The following is a 16,335-nucleotide window of genomic DNA, read 5'->3' on the forward strand; positions in this document are numbered from 1 at the left end:
GACACTGGTATAAGTGTGTACAGATACATATCATTAATGGGCTGACACTGGTATAAGTGTGTACAGATGCATATCATTAATGGGCTGACACTGGTATAAGTGTGTACAGATACATATCATTAATGGGCTGACACTGGTATAAGTGTGTACAGATGCATATCATTAATGGGCTGACACTGGTATAAGTGTGTACAGATACATATCATTAATGGGCTGACACTGGTATAGTGTGTACAGATACATATCATTAATGGGCTGACACTGGTATAAGTGTGTACAGATACATATCATTAATGGGCTGACACTGGTATAAGTGTGTACAGATACATATCATTAATGGGCTGACACTGGTATAAGTGTGTACAGATACATATCATTAATGGGCTGACACTGGTATAAGTGTGTACAGATACAGATCATTAATGGGCTGACACTGGAGGGAGCCACTGACCACATTACAACCGTCTCTAATTTTATATGAACATAAAACGGTCACTCAAATATTCTGCTTAATACTTTGTAGCGTCTACATCCCTAGTTTACATTAATAAAGGGAAGTGACCCCTGATGATTGAACTGTTTTTAGTTTCTTTGAATTGGCTTTATGAGCAGCATTGCCTCGTGTCTAGGGCTCCCAGTCTGAGCACCATGGTGATCAGATTGTTGAACCAGTCCATTACTTCTTGCCTGTGCACATTCTGTTATCTATATTCTCTGTTGCTGGACACTGTTGCATTGTGGGTATTGCTTCAAGCTTTCAGTTCTGTTTGTGGGTGGCTGTCTTTGTACACGCACATTGCAGTAGGCAGCGTGCAAGACAGATGTCAGACGTGATGGGTTCTCTTTATCAAGACCTAAATGAAGACAGATGTTTTCTTTAGATTGTATTTACACTGCTCTGTTAATAATTTAGTCGGTGAGTCTAGCTGGTCAATGCTGCATTGTTCAATAATAAACTCCCGTGCTTTCCATTGTAAACTGTGTAACATCTCTACATATTTCTGCGTACCACAAATGTGTCCGGCTCGGTTGATTAACTTATGTTGTCACTGGTATCAGTTAGGTGCCAGCTTCCCTCTTTTGCTGTAGATGGGTCACTGACTAGCACGAAATGACTACATGTAAATATAAATCTATTGATCAGCAGAGACTTTTCAGTTATTCTAATGACTTCCAAAAATTCCCTAATAAGCTGTTGTCCCATCCCATTGTGATGCCATCCTGTCACTCAATTGCAGGGCTTAACATCCTATGGTAGTGGGCAGTGGCCAACGTCTAAGCCATTGTACTGCAAAAGGACTATTGCACTAGAATAAGATTGATAGGACAAGTGGGACAAGCAGAACGATGGCTGTCTAGTAAATGACATCTGCAGGCAGGTTTAGAAACCCGTTTATACGACAGCATGGGTTTGGTGCAAGGTTTTTTTTGTATGTGTGAAGAGATTTAGCTCTCTAAACCATCTCGCTATCTCTTAAAAGGGGAAATATATGTTTAGAAAAGTCTATTGTTTAGACAGTTTTCTTGATATGTTTTCCCCTTTGATGCAACAAGACGACATTTGTGTAAATACAATGTTATCCAATGTACAGAAATAAGAGTTACTGCTAATGTCAAAGAGCAAACCAATCTGCCTGGTCAACAGAATTGCCGGATTAGTAAAAGGTGATGTTTGCACCTTAGAGCGATTCTCTGTATATTACCACAGTTCCGCCAACTTAGATGGCATCATGACAGTCGCCAAATGCTGAGATGTAGTTTGTTTTCATAAAACAGTAATCTGTCAGTTTTCTGGACTTTTCATTGATTTCATCCTTTAACTACCACAAGTTTGGTCAGTCATAAGCTGGCATTAAATTTTTTACTGTCAAATTAGTTACCTCTTTAATTGTTTTTCAGATGTGCTCTCAGCATTCATCAGAACCCACTGGGACATTGGATCGAGCTTCCTTCCCCATCCTCACCGCTTCCCAATCTCGCCCTGAGCCCCGTGTACCTTTTAGACAATACCAGATAAACCATTATGAAGGGTGAGTAAACGTGTATGGCCGGAGTGTATTTTGAATACTTCCTTTCTTTGTGGTGGTTATATATCTGTCATGTTCAACCAATATGGATCCCTTGTCTTTGGGAGGAAAAGCCAATTTAGTCTTCATTGCCGCTATTTACATTCTCTGTAGTTGTAAAGTTTGAATGCAAATACTCTTCTTCCCGTTCTTCCTCACGCACAGAAAAGAAAACCGGCCTAACGGTAGTTTCCGTCCAGTACGTCCACAGCGTCCTCAACAAGAGAGGGCTCCTCGGGCCACAATTATCAATGCAGAAGATTTGAAAGAGTTGGATGACCTGGACAATGATGCAGAAGATGGCTGGGCCGGTAAGTGGTCAGGGAACCATCCTAACCCCCCCATCCCCAAAATAAAAATCTATCTAGAAACAAACTGTAGCTTCGAGTTAGAGAGCCCAGCTAGGTGTTGCTGCCTTTTGCAGTTTTGCCTTCCACAAATCTCCGTTCCAATTTTAATTTTAGCAACGGCCCTACCAGTCCGCCTACGCATGGTATTAGTAGTCACCAGTGGTGGCAAGATAAATAATTCCGGAAACCCTTTCTCCTAGATGGTCAGTGGCATACACTAAAGATCTTGGGCAATTGACCTGTTGTAGGCACCATGCTTGGTGATAATCCTATGTAAACTGGATCATTGTGTCTGTTGGGTAAATGACAGCAGTCTTATTAAGGTCACAATGTGTGATCATATTCTGACTGCGCTAACAGTGTTCCGTTTAAGCCGGTAGTCTGTACCTGAATAGGATATTGATCCTGTCACTCCTCGGCACTCGGGCTGAGTGTGGGGTTTCGGTTGCTATGAGAATTCTGTTTTACGCTTGTCCTTTGCTGATCAATGATCCCTCTGCTCGCAGGCATTCATGATGAAGTAGATTATTCAGAGAAGTTGAAGTTCAGTGAAGATGAGGAAGATGAAGAAGTGGCAAAAGAGAGAAGTAAATGGTAAGACCATCTTCTAACTACCTGTAGAGTTGCTGGCGTCATTGTACTACGCGCAGTCGAGGCAGCAGTTCTGTGGGCTGATCCAATATTGGTGAGAATGCCGTCTTATTAGTTAGCTGAGGCAAGAAGCGGCTCACGCTACAGTGATGTCAATAGTTCCCCACTGATTTGTTGAGCTGGATATTGGTCGTCTACAAAACGGCTGCCTCAGGTTTGAGAACCGCTGTTTCAGAGTGCATACCTGGCATTTGGTGTGCTGACACTGGATAATCCCATTATGTATTTTCAGGAACGGCTGGGAGTGTAGAAGGCAGCGTCAGGTCTCCTTTAACTCCACGGACAGCGTGGAAGCAAAGCACCCTGTCGAGGACGGGAAGGTTTGGAACGATCCAGCGTCCCATTCTCGTGCTGTCAGGCGGTCTCAGGAGCCTGTGCAACAAGCGACTCGTAAACCAAACAGCTGGGCTGCTGTGGCCGAGCACTCGGTACGTTACTAGCATTTCTAACCAATTGCTGCAACCTTGTGTTTGTGTTTGTGTTTGCTTTTGTGTTTGTGTTTGTGTTTTGTGTTTGTTGATCTTTTGAACAGGAAACTGACTCCTAAGTTTATTTAACATACATTGAATATTTAAAGTGAAAATAAATTGTATTCTTTGTATAAGTCTATTGTTTTGCATATACATTCATTATTTTAAAAAATAAAAAATTAAGTACCTTACAGCCAATTTTGAAAATTAAATTTTTATTTTTTCTTAGGCTTACTTTTTGACGTAGATACTTCACAATAAAATGGCTTGGGTTCGATTAGTATGGCGTTCCTCGTATCTTTAATTGGCAATAATAAATAAATATCTATTTTTATTTTTTTTGTCTTGCTTTTTTTTTTCATCCCTAGTTTGCCAGCGCTGTTAGATTGTTAACACCGGAATGTTTTTCTTTTAGAAGCCAGCACCCACTGCAGTCTTGCGGCAGCAGTCTGTGGAAGAGAAGGAAGAGAAACTGCCCCAACGGCAGAAATTTGTCCCCTCCGAGATATCCGAAGCAGTCGAGCGAGCTCGCAAGCGGCGCGAAGAGGAAGAACGCCGGGCTCGGGAGGAACGGCTCGCTGCCTGTGCTGCCAAACTCAAACAGCTGGATCAAAAGACCAAACAGGCTTCAAAATCTGGGAGCGAGACCCCAAAGCGCTTGGAAAACAAGGAGAACGAGGACCCCAGGTCTCCAGTCTCAGACCGGAGCGGCACTCAGGAAAACGCACAGAATTTCCGAAGAGGTACGACAACATGGGAAGACGTCTACTTGACATCAGTAGAAACCAGCTCCTTCCCTTGTGGGCAGGAGGGCTGTCAGGGGTGGTACATGTTTGAATGCCTGTCTTCCTCATCCCGTTTTCTGTACAGACCACCAGCTTTAATCTTTCTTACACCCACCACATGAGTCCTCGTGGGAACCTGTGGTGTAGTTGGCTTTTAATATGCTGCTGTCCGTTTGAGACGTTACGTCCTCTTTTCATTGAAGTTTGCGGGTAATTGGGTTTGTTCCATAATAAGTGGCGAGGACGCTATTCATTAGCAAAGAAAATGAATTCTGTAGAACGCTCTGGGACTACTTAAGCCCCTAAAGTAGCAGCCAGCACTTGTACTTCCAAATTATTAATCTGCAGCCTGTCAAGTACTGCAGACTCAAAGGACACAAAATATATTTTCCAAAAATTACATGGGGTGTGCAGGTTTTGTAATCTCTACTGTATCCTAAAAGGAGAACTAAAGCAGAAGTGAATGGATGTTCATAGGGAAATGCACTGCTTTGCCTGTCCTTGCTTGTCTAAAAAGATTTGTTTTTAATCCGTCATATCCTAGTGTGTCCTTTAGATGCTCTAGTAACGGTGAGGACTGTCCGATGTCTGAGCTTCTTGTCTAGCATAGTAAAATTAAGACCGGTCTCTGGAACAGTCGGAACAAGCATTCTGTTACCATGGAAACGGCTTTGCTCTCACTATAGTCTTTCTGCATCAGATTAAGGACTCCGTTTTTTGAGCATATCCTTTTACCTTACGTTCTCATTCTGTAAATAAAATTTGAATTTTGACTGCTGGTTTTAAGACACCTACAGTCTCTGCTCTGGAAGTCTTGTGGCCTTTATCAATTTGGGATCAGAATTGACTGTCCCATAGCTTAAATGACCAAGCATTCGTTTTATAACCGCATGTAAATGTCTGTAACCATTTCAAACTAACTGCAAGCTAACCCTCAGTCTGCATGTTTTGTGACTCGTTATTTGTTATTGATTGTCTTTTAACAGTCTTTATATTGTTTTTACATTTATTTATTTTTTTTAGAGCAATTTCATTTAATGCATGTGCATTCAAAATGCGTCTCTTAAATGTTTGTTTTTTGTGTTTATCTTTAACTTGTGCTATATACTTTTAAAATTTGAATAAACGTTTTATTTAAATCAAGGCCAACGTCTGCCACTGGGTTTTTGCTAAATGACAACGGGAAGAGTGAACTTGTGTGACTTTCTTGGGCTAGTGCCATGGAGATTCTGAGTGTAACCGTTGGAAACTTGGCACCATACTACTGCTATAGAGCAGTGTATCCCAGATCCAGTCCTCGGGGAGCAGGGACAGTGCACATCTTCCAGTTCACACGTGATATAATTAGTATTACCTGTGGATCTTTTTTTAATAGATAATGAATATACCTGTGCTCCAGCAAGGAGCTATGGAAGGGGGGAGGGGGTACGTTTTTCCGCTGCACATAAATCCGACGATGGGTATAGCGACCAAAAAATGCCGATTACTAGAAGGCCGACATGGAAGAAATAGACTTGCCATAAAACGGAGACATGTCCGACACGTCTGATATAAACTGCAACTAAAATGCTGTCCGTGGGATTCACGGCACTTAAAGTGGCCACAGTCAGGTTGCCGGTTTTAAGGGGAAAAATGGCCGGACCTGGCGCCTCTATAATCTGGAACCCCTAATCCTAACCCAAAACCTGATTGTTATTAGATTATAGAGGCAGTGGGTCTTGGCATTGCCCCTTTAAAACAGGCAATCTGACTGTGGCCATTTAAAGTGACATCAATCCCACTGGCGGAATTTTCTTAAGTCGCAATTTATATAGGACATGTTGTCTGTCTGTTTTATGGTACATCAGTTTATACCCATTGTCGGGACTATGTGCATCGGTATAGTGACTTCCACGGATATGGAAAACCTGCATTGTTGGTGCTCCCCGAGGGCTGGATTTGGGAAACACTGGAGTAGAGTAATAGACTAAAAAGTTCCTATTTTATATAAGCACTAATGCGCTTCCTATGCATGAGCTCCTGTTACTGATCAACCTGCTCTTGTGACAAAAGCTTGGTGGGAAATAGTTGCGTTTTTTGTGTGCTTTTAAAAAAATGTATATTTGTGGAACATGTTTAGTAAACAATTCACTCTTAACTGACACAATGGAGGCTTGTAACCCTTATGCCCGTGAGGCTATTGGATTAAGTACTTCTCTATCCAATTGGAACATAGTTCTTGATGTTCTCTGCGCTGGCAGCTATAGCAAAGCCTTAACTGCTTTTTCTTTGCTGAATAATATATACAATAAAGAATAGTCGTAGAATCTTACCTTTTATACTGCCCTATTGCAATACATTTCTCTTTATAAAATCCAGAAAGATATATATAATTTTTTTGTTTTGTTTTCTTTAGCCCTGTTAGAGCAGTTTGTGTTACGAGAATTTATCCATAGAAGAGACAGCAAAAACTTGGATTAATAGTCCTACAGAGCTACCAAGGAAGCCACAAAACCAAACTATTCCCCTAGCTAGCTTGTAAGCCGGCTTGAACAAAGACACAAACTTCCCTTTACACTTTCCTCCCCTTCAAAAAATAGCTGAAAACCTAAAATGTAGCTAACCGTGTACAAGAGGTCTATTAATAAGATTCAGAAATGTGTAAGTTTCCTTATAGTCATAAATGTGTGTTCTGTGGTGCGGATTGCGAGCTGCTGGCCTGTCATCAGACAGAAGACAGACTGTGGTCGCAGTGAGTAGGATGTCTGACGGGAAGTGCACTGTGCAGGAGAAACGTTCTATTCCCATGGCCACAACTTATATCTCCGGCATCTTGGCTGCTAAACATAGCCTGCAACTCCCTAGATATGTGTAGATGTTTTCAGTAGCTCTTCTAGAAGGCAGCACACGTCTGACAATTAGGGGCCAATAACTGGTGAAGCATTAGCTGAAAATACATTTCTAATGTCTGGTTAATCTCACTATGGATATATACACACGGAGAAAGTAAACTAAATGGTTTCTTTACAGTGTTTAAGCCATGTAACTAGAAATGTCTGGCATTGTTGTACAAATACTAGATTGCTCTGTACTCCCGTTATTCATGTAGTGCTACACATTTTAATAGCAGGTTATTTGATACAACTTTGCCAAATCTACCCAGGGGCAGACCTAGATTTTATTTTTTTTTCGAGGGGAGGGGGCGACTTAGTGCCCTACCTCCTTTATCTTTGTGCGGCTGCGTGTACATATAGACCTATCCGTGTCTGCAGTCACCAGGCAGAGGATGCTGTGCGGCCGCTCTGATTTATGTTTAAAACAACAATTCTAGTGGCCGGGCAGAATCTCTGTCTGCCTCTCAGCCGACGAGGACAAGAATATAGTGTGCGGCTACAGGCAGCTCGCGTCTGTTAGGGGTAGATTGCCCCAATTCTCTCTCCCCACTTCCCGGATCCGCCATGGAGTTTACCTATTGTGTGTGTTGTGTGAGTGTGTGGTTTCCTGTACTGGGAACGTTGCTGATCAGATTTAAGCTTTAAATGGAAAAGGTTGGCAGGCCTGTATTTTCTTTGGTGGTTAAAGTACAAAATAATCAGTTAGCGTGTGTGTGTATTGTGTACCATCTAGCAAGGATTTGGTCTACGCTTGGTAGAAGTGAATGAGAGCTGGATGAGGTTGGGTCATCTTGCAGACGATGTAGAGCAAGGTTTTGCCTTCTCTTCCATTAATACCTCATGGAAGGGTTATGTATTGCATTCATTAATCTACTCTCTTTATTTCCTGTTTTTTGTTTTATAGAGTACTCCCAGGAGTCTCCATCTGACTATTTGGAAGAGGAGCCTCCTGCAGTACCCAGAGGCGAGACCAGCAGTGAGGAAGAGTGTACAGAATCCACCTCTCCGGTGCAGGATTTTGGCAAGCACCAGAAGCTCATCCCACCCAGGTTCCAGCGGCAGCAACAGGTAACCATCATCAGTTATTTATATAGCGCCACTAATTCCGAAGCACTGTGCAGAGACCTCGCTCACATCAGTCCCTGCCCCATTGGAGGCTACAGACAGAGACAGACTAGGGTCAATTTAGATAGCAGCCAATTAACCTACTAGTATGTTTTTGGAGTGTGGGAGGAAACCGGAGCACCTGGAGGAAACCCACGCAAACACAGGGAGAACATACAAACTCCACACAGATAAGGCCGTGGTCGGGAATCTAACTCATGACCCCAGTGCTGTGAGCCTAGTGGTGCTAACCACTGGCCATTGTCATTGGCTCTTCCCAGAGCACAGTGACCAGGACACCTTTCTATTTACACCAGTAGATTGATGCTGAGTAATTTGCATACTGATTAAGAGATCGGGGTCTTTAAATCTGTAAAACCTGTGGCACAAATCCCCGTTTAGGGGAGCAAAGGTAGTTGAAAAATGCTCCCTGTCTGTAATGGTATATAGAAAGTAGTCTCCCCAATCCTAAATGTCTGAGAGCAGCATTTACTTGGCCACGTTGTAAGGTCATGAACTGTTTTAAATATTTCAAGTTGGTTATGCATGAGCTTATACCTAGATGTATAAGATGCCTTTTCCATTGTGTTTGGTGTGAATTGTAATTCTGTCTGCTGTCTTCAGGAGCAGTTATACAAGATGCAGCAGTGGCAGCAACAGCAGCAGCAGCAACAACAACAAGCTGCATACGTGGCGTCTACCCACAATCCTCCCCGTACGTTCTATTCGCATCACCCGCAGATGCTGGGATTTGATCCGCGCTGGATGATGATGCCCTCTTATATGGACCCCAGGATGACTCAGGGTCGCGCTACGGTGGATTTCTATCCTCCTTCCATCCATCCTCCAGGTGTGTGTCCTGCGTGTATAGCAGGCGGATCGGTAGACTGCTGAATCGCCAGTGGAGCAACGTCCTTTTAGGATTACATCTGTTGCACTGTGACATATGCATGATTTGGAAGCGGCACTTCTGCTTATATTTTAAATGTCCTCTAAATACAGGCTTTGGGCAGAAACATTCTGTTGCGTTGTCTGTATTTGAGATGAAGCTGCACTGTTGGTGGCCTTGAGGGACATTAAAATACTTGTTCAGTAGATCAGCTCCCCCCAAAGGACAAATGATATGAAAAGAGGACTTATTAGCTGTCTCTATATACAGGCTATGAGCACATTTGAGAGTTTGATTAGTTATCGCTATTCTGGCTCTGCCATATTTTCAGACCCCTGGAGGTGGTTACGATGTGTGATGTCTGACTAAACGCCTGCCATTAGGGCTTGCCCCCACCTCCTGGCTTAAGGTATTGATGGGCTTGCCTGACATGAATAGGGAGGGGTAGAGAGGCTTTGGGGGGGAGACAAGGAAGGGTATTATGCCCCTGTAAATACGCATACCTGCAAGTAGACTGCGTAACTCTTTTCATAGTGCTTAGAAGAATTCCTGCAAAAATAATATTATGCATTTATTTTAGGCAAGGGCTAGTGGGAAATAAGTGAACATAAATGCAGTTCAGTACTTTATAGAATATTCATGGGAAATGATTTAGTAAAACGTTAGTGTGCCTTCTAGCAGTGTAGTTCAGGCCTGGACAGCCTATGGCACACCAGGTGTTGTGAAACTACAAATCCAAACATGCTCTGCCTGCCAACCACTGGCATTGCATTCTGGGGCTTGTAGTTTCACTACACCTGGAGGGCCATTGGTTGGCCAATCCTGGTATAAGCCATAAATAGCTTCTGGTGCCCCCTAGTGGATATCTCTGACGGCACTACTAATATAATCTTCATAGTAATGTAGGCTGATATCGCTATATTAATCCAAGAGAAGAGGTTTGCGGGTTGCCAGACAGAAGATAAGTTGCAGGCGTAATAATCCAACTAAAAAAAACAAAACCAAACACAAATTATACACTTGTCAACCATAAGAACGTGCAGTACATCTTTATACGCACTGTGTCTGCAGACAAGTAACTCTTTATCTCAATTCAGAGGAACTGCCGTTTTTATCCCAGCTAGTATCCTACATCAATCATATCTTGGAGATTTTCAATACTGAGAATGAAAGCTGTGAATGGTGTGTGAATTGTAATTTAACATGATTTTTAAAGTAAAATAAAGTTTTCTGTTTTTGCTCTACATTTTGTTTTAGCCTCTAGAGCAGAGGTGCTCAAACTCCGTCCTGAAGAGCTACCAACAGGTCATGATTGCAGGATTTCTTTGGTCATGCGCAATGAGTTGATCTATTTTTTTTGGGGTCAGTAATTATCCCACCTGTCTACAGACAGAAGTCCTGAAAACATGACCTGTTGGCTCTTAAGTTTGTTTGAACACCTCTGCTCTAGGCGGTCTATGAACTTTAATGAATAGCTCTAATGCAAGGGTCAGGTTGAGGTGTAAGTTTTTCCTTTGTGACAACTTGGGTTCCCATGTAGTTCAGAAGGACTAACCGTGTATGGTTTTTGCAAAACTCACATAAAAAAATCTAATTTTTCAAGTACACATTTTTTGTGTACAAATAATTTAAATTAAAAAGTAGACTGAATCATTGACCTCAAAACTGCATCCTTGACTTTATCCAGGTGCCACATCTGCAATCTGGTTTGTAGTGTTGCTGTAGCTAATGGCAACACGGGTACACAGCAGTCTCCGTTACTTATGATTAAGAGATCTTTGACCATGCAGTACAGATTAATGACATCAGCTGACGTTCAGTTGCTTCTCTATCACTTCTGCTTCCATAACACTCTTACCTGTATTACTAGGTGTGGTAAAGCATATGATCCAACAAGAATCCATAGGAGGAGGCTGCCAGCCAGACGAGTGCCGCTCTGTCCTGCCGGCGGAACGCAGGCCCCAGTCTGCAGAACCCGTCTCAGCATGGAACCAGGACGGTTACGTACACATGCAGAGCAAAGTCTACTCCCTGCCGCAGCAGAAGCAAGTGGACAACACAGCAGAGGGGGGATACAGCAGGTAATTCTCCTCTTTATCATACTCTTTCTGCTTGCATCATTTTGTTATGATCGCATCTCATCCTTTTTCAATGATTCTTTTTGCTGTGAAGTTACGAACTCTTTGTACTACTGGAAAAGAAAAGTGGTTTTGTTTCGCACACACTTGTCGGTTTGTAAACCTTTACGGTAACCTCTTAGGCCGTTTCTGCCGCAAGACCTAAGCCACTCTAATGAACAAGATTGTATTGGCTTGTCAGATTTAATGCTGAAATTTTACAACCTTTCTTGCTCACTTGAGTTGCTATCGGTCAACTGATTTCTTTATGTCTGGTTTGCTTTCAGAAATGAAAACGCTTACACTGCTTCGAGGGAGAGGCCAGAGGGAGTACACACCCACCACGAACCTTCAGAAGAGAGGAGAGAAGACTATCTAACCCCCAGCACTTATGAGAATAAGTCTACTAGTAGCTTCAGTAGCTGCATTTCACCTCAAAGAAGAGGGCAGGAGGTCTCGTACCAGCACCTGGAAAGTACAGCAGATTCTGTCAGCAGTAGAGGACAGCAAACCAGCGTGCAGTCTAGGGCATCAGAGTTTGTAAATGATAAATCTCAGTTTAATGGTTGGGGCTATGGACATCATCAGAAGTCTTCTGACACAGCCAGTAGTGTGGAAGAGGATCATCCTGTGGGTTCCAAAGCATGGAAGGCAGAAGATAAAGGGAACCAAGATAGTGCTGGAGAAACCGGCTGGCTAAGCGAATCTAACACTAGTAACCAGCAGCACTCGGAGCATCTAGGAAGGAGTCGTCGGTCCGGGCCAATAAAGAAACCAGTTCTAAAAGCCCTTAAGGTGGAGGAGAAGGAGCTTGAGAAGAGCAAGCCTGAAACAAAAGAGCCTGTGAAAACCATGAAAGAAAAGCTGCTTTCGAAACTTGACAGTGTGGTCAAGATGGAACCCAGTGGATTAAGCTCTTCTTCCAGCTCTACAATAGATGATAAACCCCACTCCCAGCCTAATATCCAAGAATCTGATAACAGTCCTCAGGAGAAAGCTGAAAGAAGTTGGGGCAGTAAGCCAACCTCCCGTGAATCAAACACCGTCCCCCAAACCAAGAAAAGCAACTGGATATTCATTGATGAAGAGCAGGCTTTTGGGGGTAGAGCCCACGGACGCGGGAGAGGCAGAGGTTTTAGAGACTTCGGCTTCAGAGGCCGAGGATCTACTGGCCCTTATAATGGGCAAAGAATCAGCAGAGGTCGGGGGATTCGGGAATTTAATCCCCCTGAAGATTTTAGGAGTAAGGTGTCTCGCCGTCGCGTTGCGAGTGAAACCCACAGTGAAGGGTCGGAGTATGAGGAGCTCCCCAAACGTAGGCGCCAGCGGGGTTCAGAGAATGGCAATGAGCCTCTCTTGGAAAGAGAAACCGATGACTTGAGAAAAGGAGACTTCCAAGATTCATGGAGGTCTAACAGAAATTATTCAGATGATTCAAATAATATGGACTCTAAATCCAGGGCCCCAAGGGCATTTGGAAGATCTCTTCCTCCCAGGCTTAGCAACAGTTATGGCAGAAGGCCGTTCACCTCTAAGGATTCTTCACATTGGAATGCCAAATCGGGAGGCTCCACCTGGCAAGAGTATAGCGCGCCAGTTGAGACTTACGGAACCCGCCATAACTCGGACAGAGACTATGTACATGATTACAGGTATTCTGACACGTACCATAGCAGAGGTTTTGATGAAACCCAAGGAGAGGATAGGAGACATTTTTTCCAAGATGAATATTCAGATAGAGAGAGTTTGGAAAAAAGATCTTTTGGTAGGAGGCGACCCCCTCGTCAAGATAAACCACCGCGGTTTCGACGTCTCAGGCAGGAAAGAGAACCTGTCGGTCATTGGAGTGGTGAAGAAATTGGTAACACTGTAAACAATCATGACAACTGGCAGGCCCGTCCAAAGATATCACTAGGGGAGAAATCGGGGCCACCTGCCAGGAGGTCGCCGGAACGGTCGTACCATAACGCTGACCATGTCAATGAGGAGTGGGAAACCGCGTCAGAAAGCAGCGACTTCAGTGAGAAGAGGCCAGGCGACGTGGATGGTGAAGGGAACCTCTCTGGAAATGGGTTTTCTGAAAAACGAGAGTTATCTAAACGAAGTTTCTCTAGCCAGAGACCTCTTGTGGACCGCCGTAAGTTTGAGTCTTCAGGATATGATGAGAAACCAATGAAGCCCAGTGGGACCTCTTCCCGTGGTGATTACCAGCAGAGCTCGGCTTCTTTAAAGAGCAGGTACACGTGGTTTGTTTTTTTTCCTTTTTTGAGTACATTCTAAGGGTTTGATTGTGTAGATAAACATTAAGAAACCCTCGCATGGTGTGACCGGATGGGCTTACTTCTGTAGGGGGGACGGAGGAACGTAGAGATGTCCTTCCTGCACCATTTATCTTGGTTTTCTTCTCACAGTCAGTAACCGACCGTTACTGATCACTCCTACTGGTGACACCGTGCCACCAGACACTCGCCAACTGCGTACTAGTTGTAGGAAAATTCGGCTGCCACCACTGGACTTCTTTGCTGTATCCAGAACCGCTTACTTCTGGGGTAGCTGGTATAGCTGCTGTAATACTATGGATCAGGTCTGCTGGGTACCATTTGTCTGGTGGACAAACACCCCCTCCAGCCCTCTGAGAAGACCACTATATCTGCTGCACTCTTGCTGACCACTGACTATACACTGCCAATGGGCACATGGTGAGCAGCGCATTAGACATCTGATACCCAACAGAACTTTGAATATTTCGTTCAGCCCCAGCACTTTAGGATGGGAGGTGTTTGTCAAACACAACACCTGATTGGTCAAGTCTTGCCACCTGTCCTAGCAGCTTGAACATGTAGTATGAGAGTGTGGGCTTATGCCCAGATTATCTGCAGCTCATCTTCTCATCCATTGGTGCTGAGCAGCAGCTGGTATAATTTAATGGATGGCGTTTTAAAGTGGTTCCACCCCCTCTAATGTGTCACACTGGTTGTCACGTTATGGAACGTGGTGGGGATGTTCCAAGATGGACAGCCACATTTAAAAATCATTCAAAGGTTTGTTTAGGGTTAGAATTCCTTTATTAAATAACGTTTTTCATCTCCTACTCGTTCGTTCTGTCCCCAGGATAAGTGGGTGCAGGGCAGTTCCATGATGTGGGATGGAAAAAACGGAGGCATCTGAGAAGCCGCAGAGTGAGCGTTAGACAGCGGAAGGAGCAGAAGGGGTTGTGGTGTCTGATATACTTCTTTATAAATAAAGTTAATACACCCTTCTTATAAGATTTACAGACCTATGTCCTATCCTAGGATCATCATCATCATTTATTTATATAGCGCCACTAATTCCGCAGCGCTGTACAGAGACATCAGTCCCTGCCCCATTGGAGCTTAGTCTAAATTCCCTAACACACACACACACACACACACACACACACACACACACACACACACACACACACACACACACACTAGGATCAATTTTTGGTAGCAGCCAATTAACCTACTAGTGTTTTTGGAGTGTGGGAGGAAACCGGAGCACCCGGAGGAAACCCACGCAAACACTGGGAGAACATACAAACCTTACACAGATAAGGCCATGGGTGGGAATCGAACTTATGACCCCAGTGCTGTGAAGCAGAAGTGCCAACCACTGAGCCACTGTGTTGCCCAATGTTTCTGGTGTATATGTACATTGTGGTGAACTGCGCAGTGATACAAGAGACTCTGCGACATTGAACTTAATTTACCTTGTGATGACTACATTGCAGTGCTAGGTAACCTAGCTATGAATTAACATTTATGTTTTGCGTCATTCTATGTGTGCGCTCCTGCCGCTCCTTAAACATCACTTGGATATGAACAACACGTCATATAGAGATTTCCAGCGTGGTGCGCTAAGTGAAATAATGTATTTGTTTTTGTGTTTTGCTTTTGTATGTTTCAACTTATGTTTGAGACTGTATAGCAATGTTTTCTAGATGGTTTTATTTTTGTTTGTTGCTAAATCCTTGGAGAAAAGGTTATTTTATTATTCCTCATAGGGCTTACAGTACCCCCTATGAAACCTGTTTAGTCGTTTTTGGTTTGATCTCTAAGAAAGACATATAGCCCGAAGATCTATTCTATGACCCTTCTTACAGTTTTTGACATCCTTCCAAACCTTTTTTTGTTTTTAAAGGTCTTGCGTTAGATCAGACGCTCACAACTAGACTCCTTGGATCTCTTCTGTATCTGTTCATGTTTGAGAATATATTACTCTGACCACCTCCATTATTGTAGAGCTTTACAAGCAGTCGGCTATGTAGTTTTATATTTTCAAACAAGGTTGCTTTAAAATACCTTAATTAGTGGTGCAGAGAAGCAGGTTTCATTGTTTTAACAATAAGAGGGGAATTCAGTTGGCCACTCTATTACCGATATTACGCACTATTACTGTTAATATGGTAATCTTTAAGGCTGGTTTTTGCTTGCAGCTCAAGGAGCCGCGAGCAGAAATCAGGGTTAAAATTACCGTATTAACAGTAATAGATTCCCCCCAAAGCTACAGAAAAACGGCAGCAGTCCCACATGTAGGTGGGGGTGGAGGAGCCTTCACCAATTACTTGCTTAAGAGTCTAAGGTGAGGTGGAGGCGACAAGCTTCAGCTTGTTGTAAGATGGTACTTCTATTACTGTAATGTGAATATAAGTCTTTGGGGGGTATTCAATTGTTGCTCTGGGCACCGCCGGAACGAGCGCGTTAAAACTATTACCGTTTATACGGTAATTACTCGCTCAATTTCAGCTCGCAGCTCCCTGAGCAGCGAGCTGAAATTGAGCGAGTAAATTACCGTATGAACGGTAATTACGCACAATATTACCGTATAAACGGTAATAGTTTTAACGCGCTCGTTCCGGCGGCGCCCGGAGCAACAATTGAATACCCCCCTTTGAATCTAGCTTGTCCGTAAAGCAAACTTTATTCTACTAGCAGACTCAAAGGGTGCGTGTGCCAAAATTACAGAAAAGCCGTCCTGTACAAACAGTATTGTGACTTAGATTTATG

The 16,335-nt window shown here is 43.4% G+C and overlaps 1 protein-coding gene across 11 annotated transcripts in view; it reads left to right on the forward strand.

Annotated features, from left to right (window-relative positions):
* PRRC2B (proline rich coiled-coil 2B) overlaps positions 1–16,335 on the forward strand; it is a 64,417-nt gene that overhangs the window by 30,168 nt on the left and 17,914 nt on the right. For 10 of the 11 annotated variants that reach the window (XM_075185257.1, XM_075185248.1, XM_075185252.1 and 7 more), the window contains exons 8-16: positions 1,900–2,030; positions 2,232–2,377; positions 2,923–3,010; positions 3,300–3,495; positions 3,953–4,280; positions 8,100–8,263; positions 8,924–9,149; positions 11,059–11,269; positions 11,593–13,542. In XM_075185257.1, coding sequence (XP_075041358.1) covers positions 1,900–2,030; positions 2,232–2,377; positions 2,923–3,010; positions 3,300–3,495; positions 3,953–4,280; positions 8,100–8,263; positions 8,924–9,149; positions 11,059–11,269; positions 11,593–13,542 — 3,440 coding nt within the window. The remainder of the gene's footprint in view (positions 1–1,899; positions 2,031–2,231; positions 2,378–2,922; positions 3,011–3,299; positions 3,496–3,952; positions 4,281–8,099; positions 8,264–8,923; positions 9,150–11,058; positions 11,270–11,592; positions 13,543–16,335) is intronic. The other variant, XM_075185258.1, reaches the window with a different exon arrangement.

The sequence above is a fragment of the Mixophyes fleayi genome, chromosome 9, assembly GCF_038048845.1.
Source record: "Mixophyes fleayi isolate aMixFle1 chromosome 9, aMixFle1.hap1, whole genome shotgun sequence".
Taxonomy (NCBI): Eukaryota; Metazoa; Chordata; class Amphibia; order Anura; family Limnodynastidae; genus Mixophyes; species Mixophyes fleayi.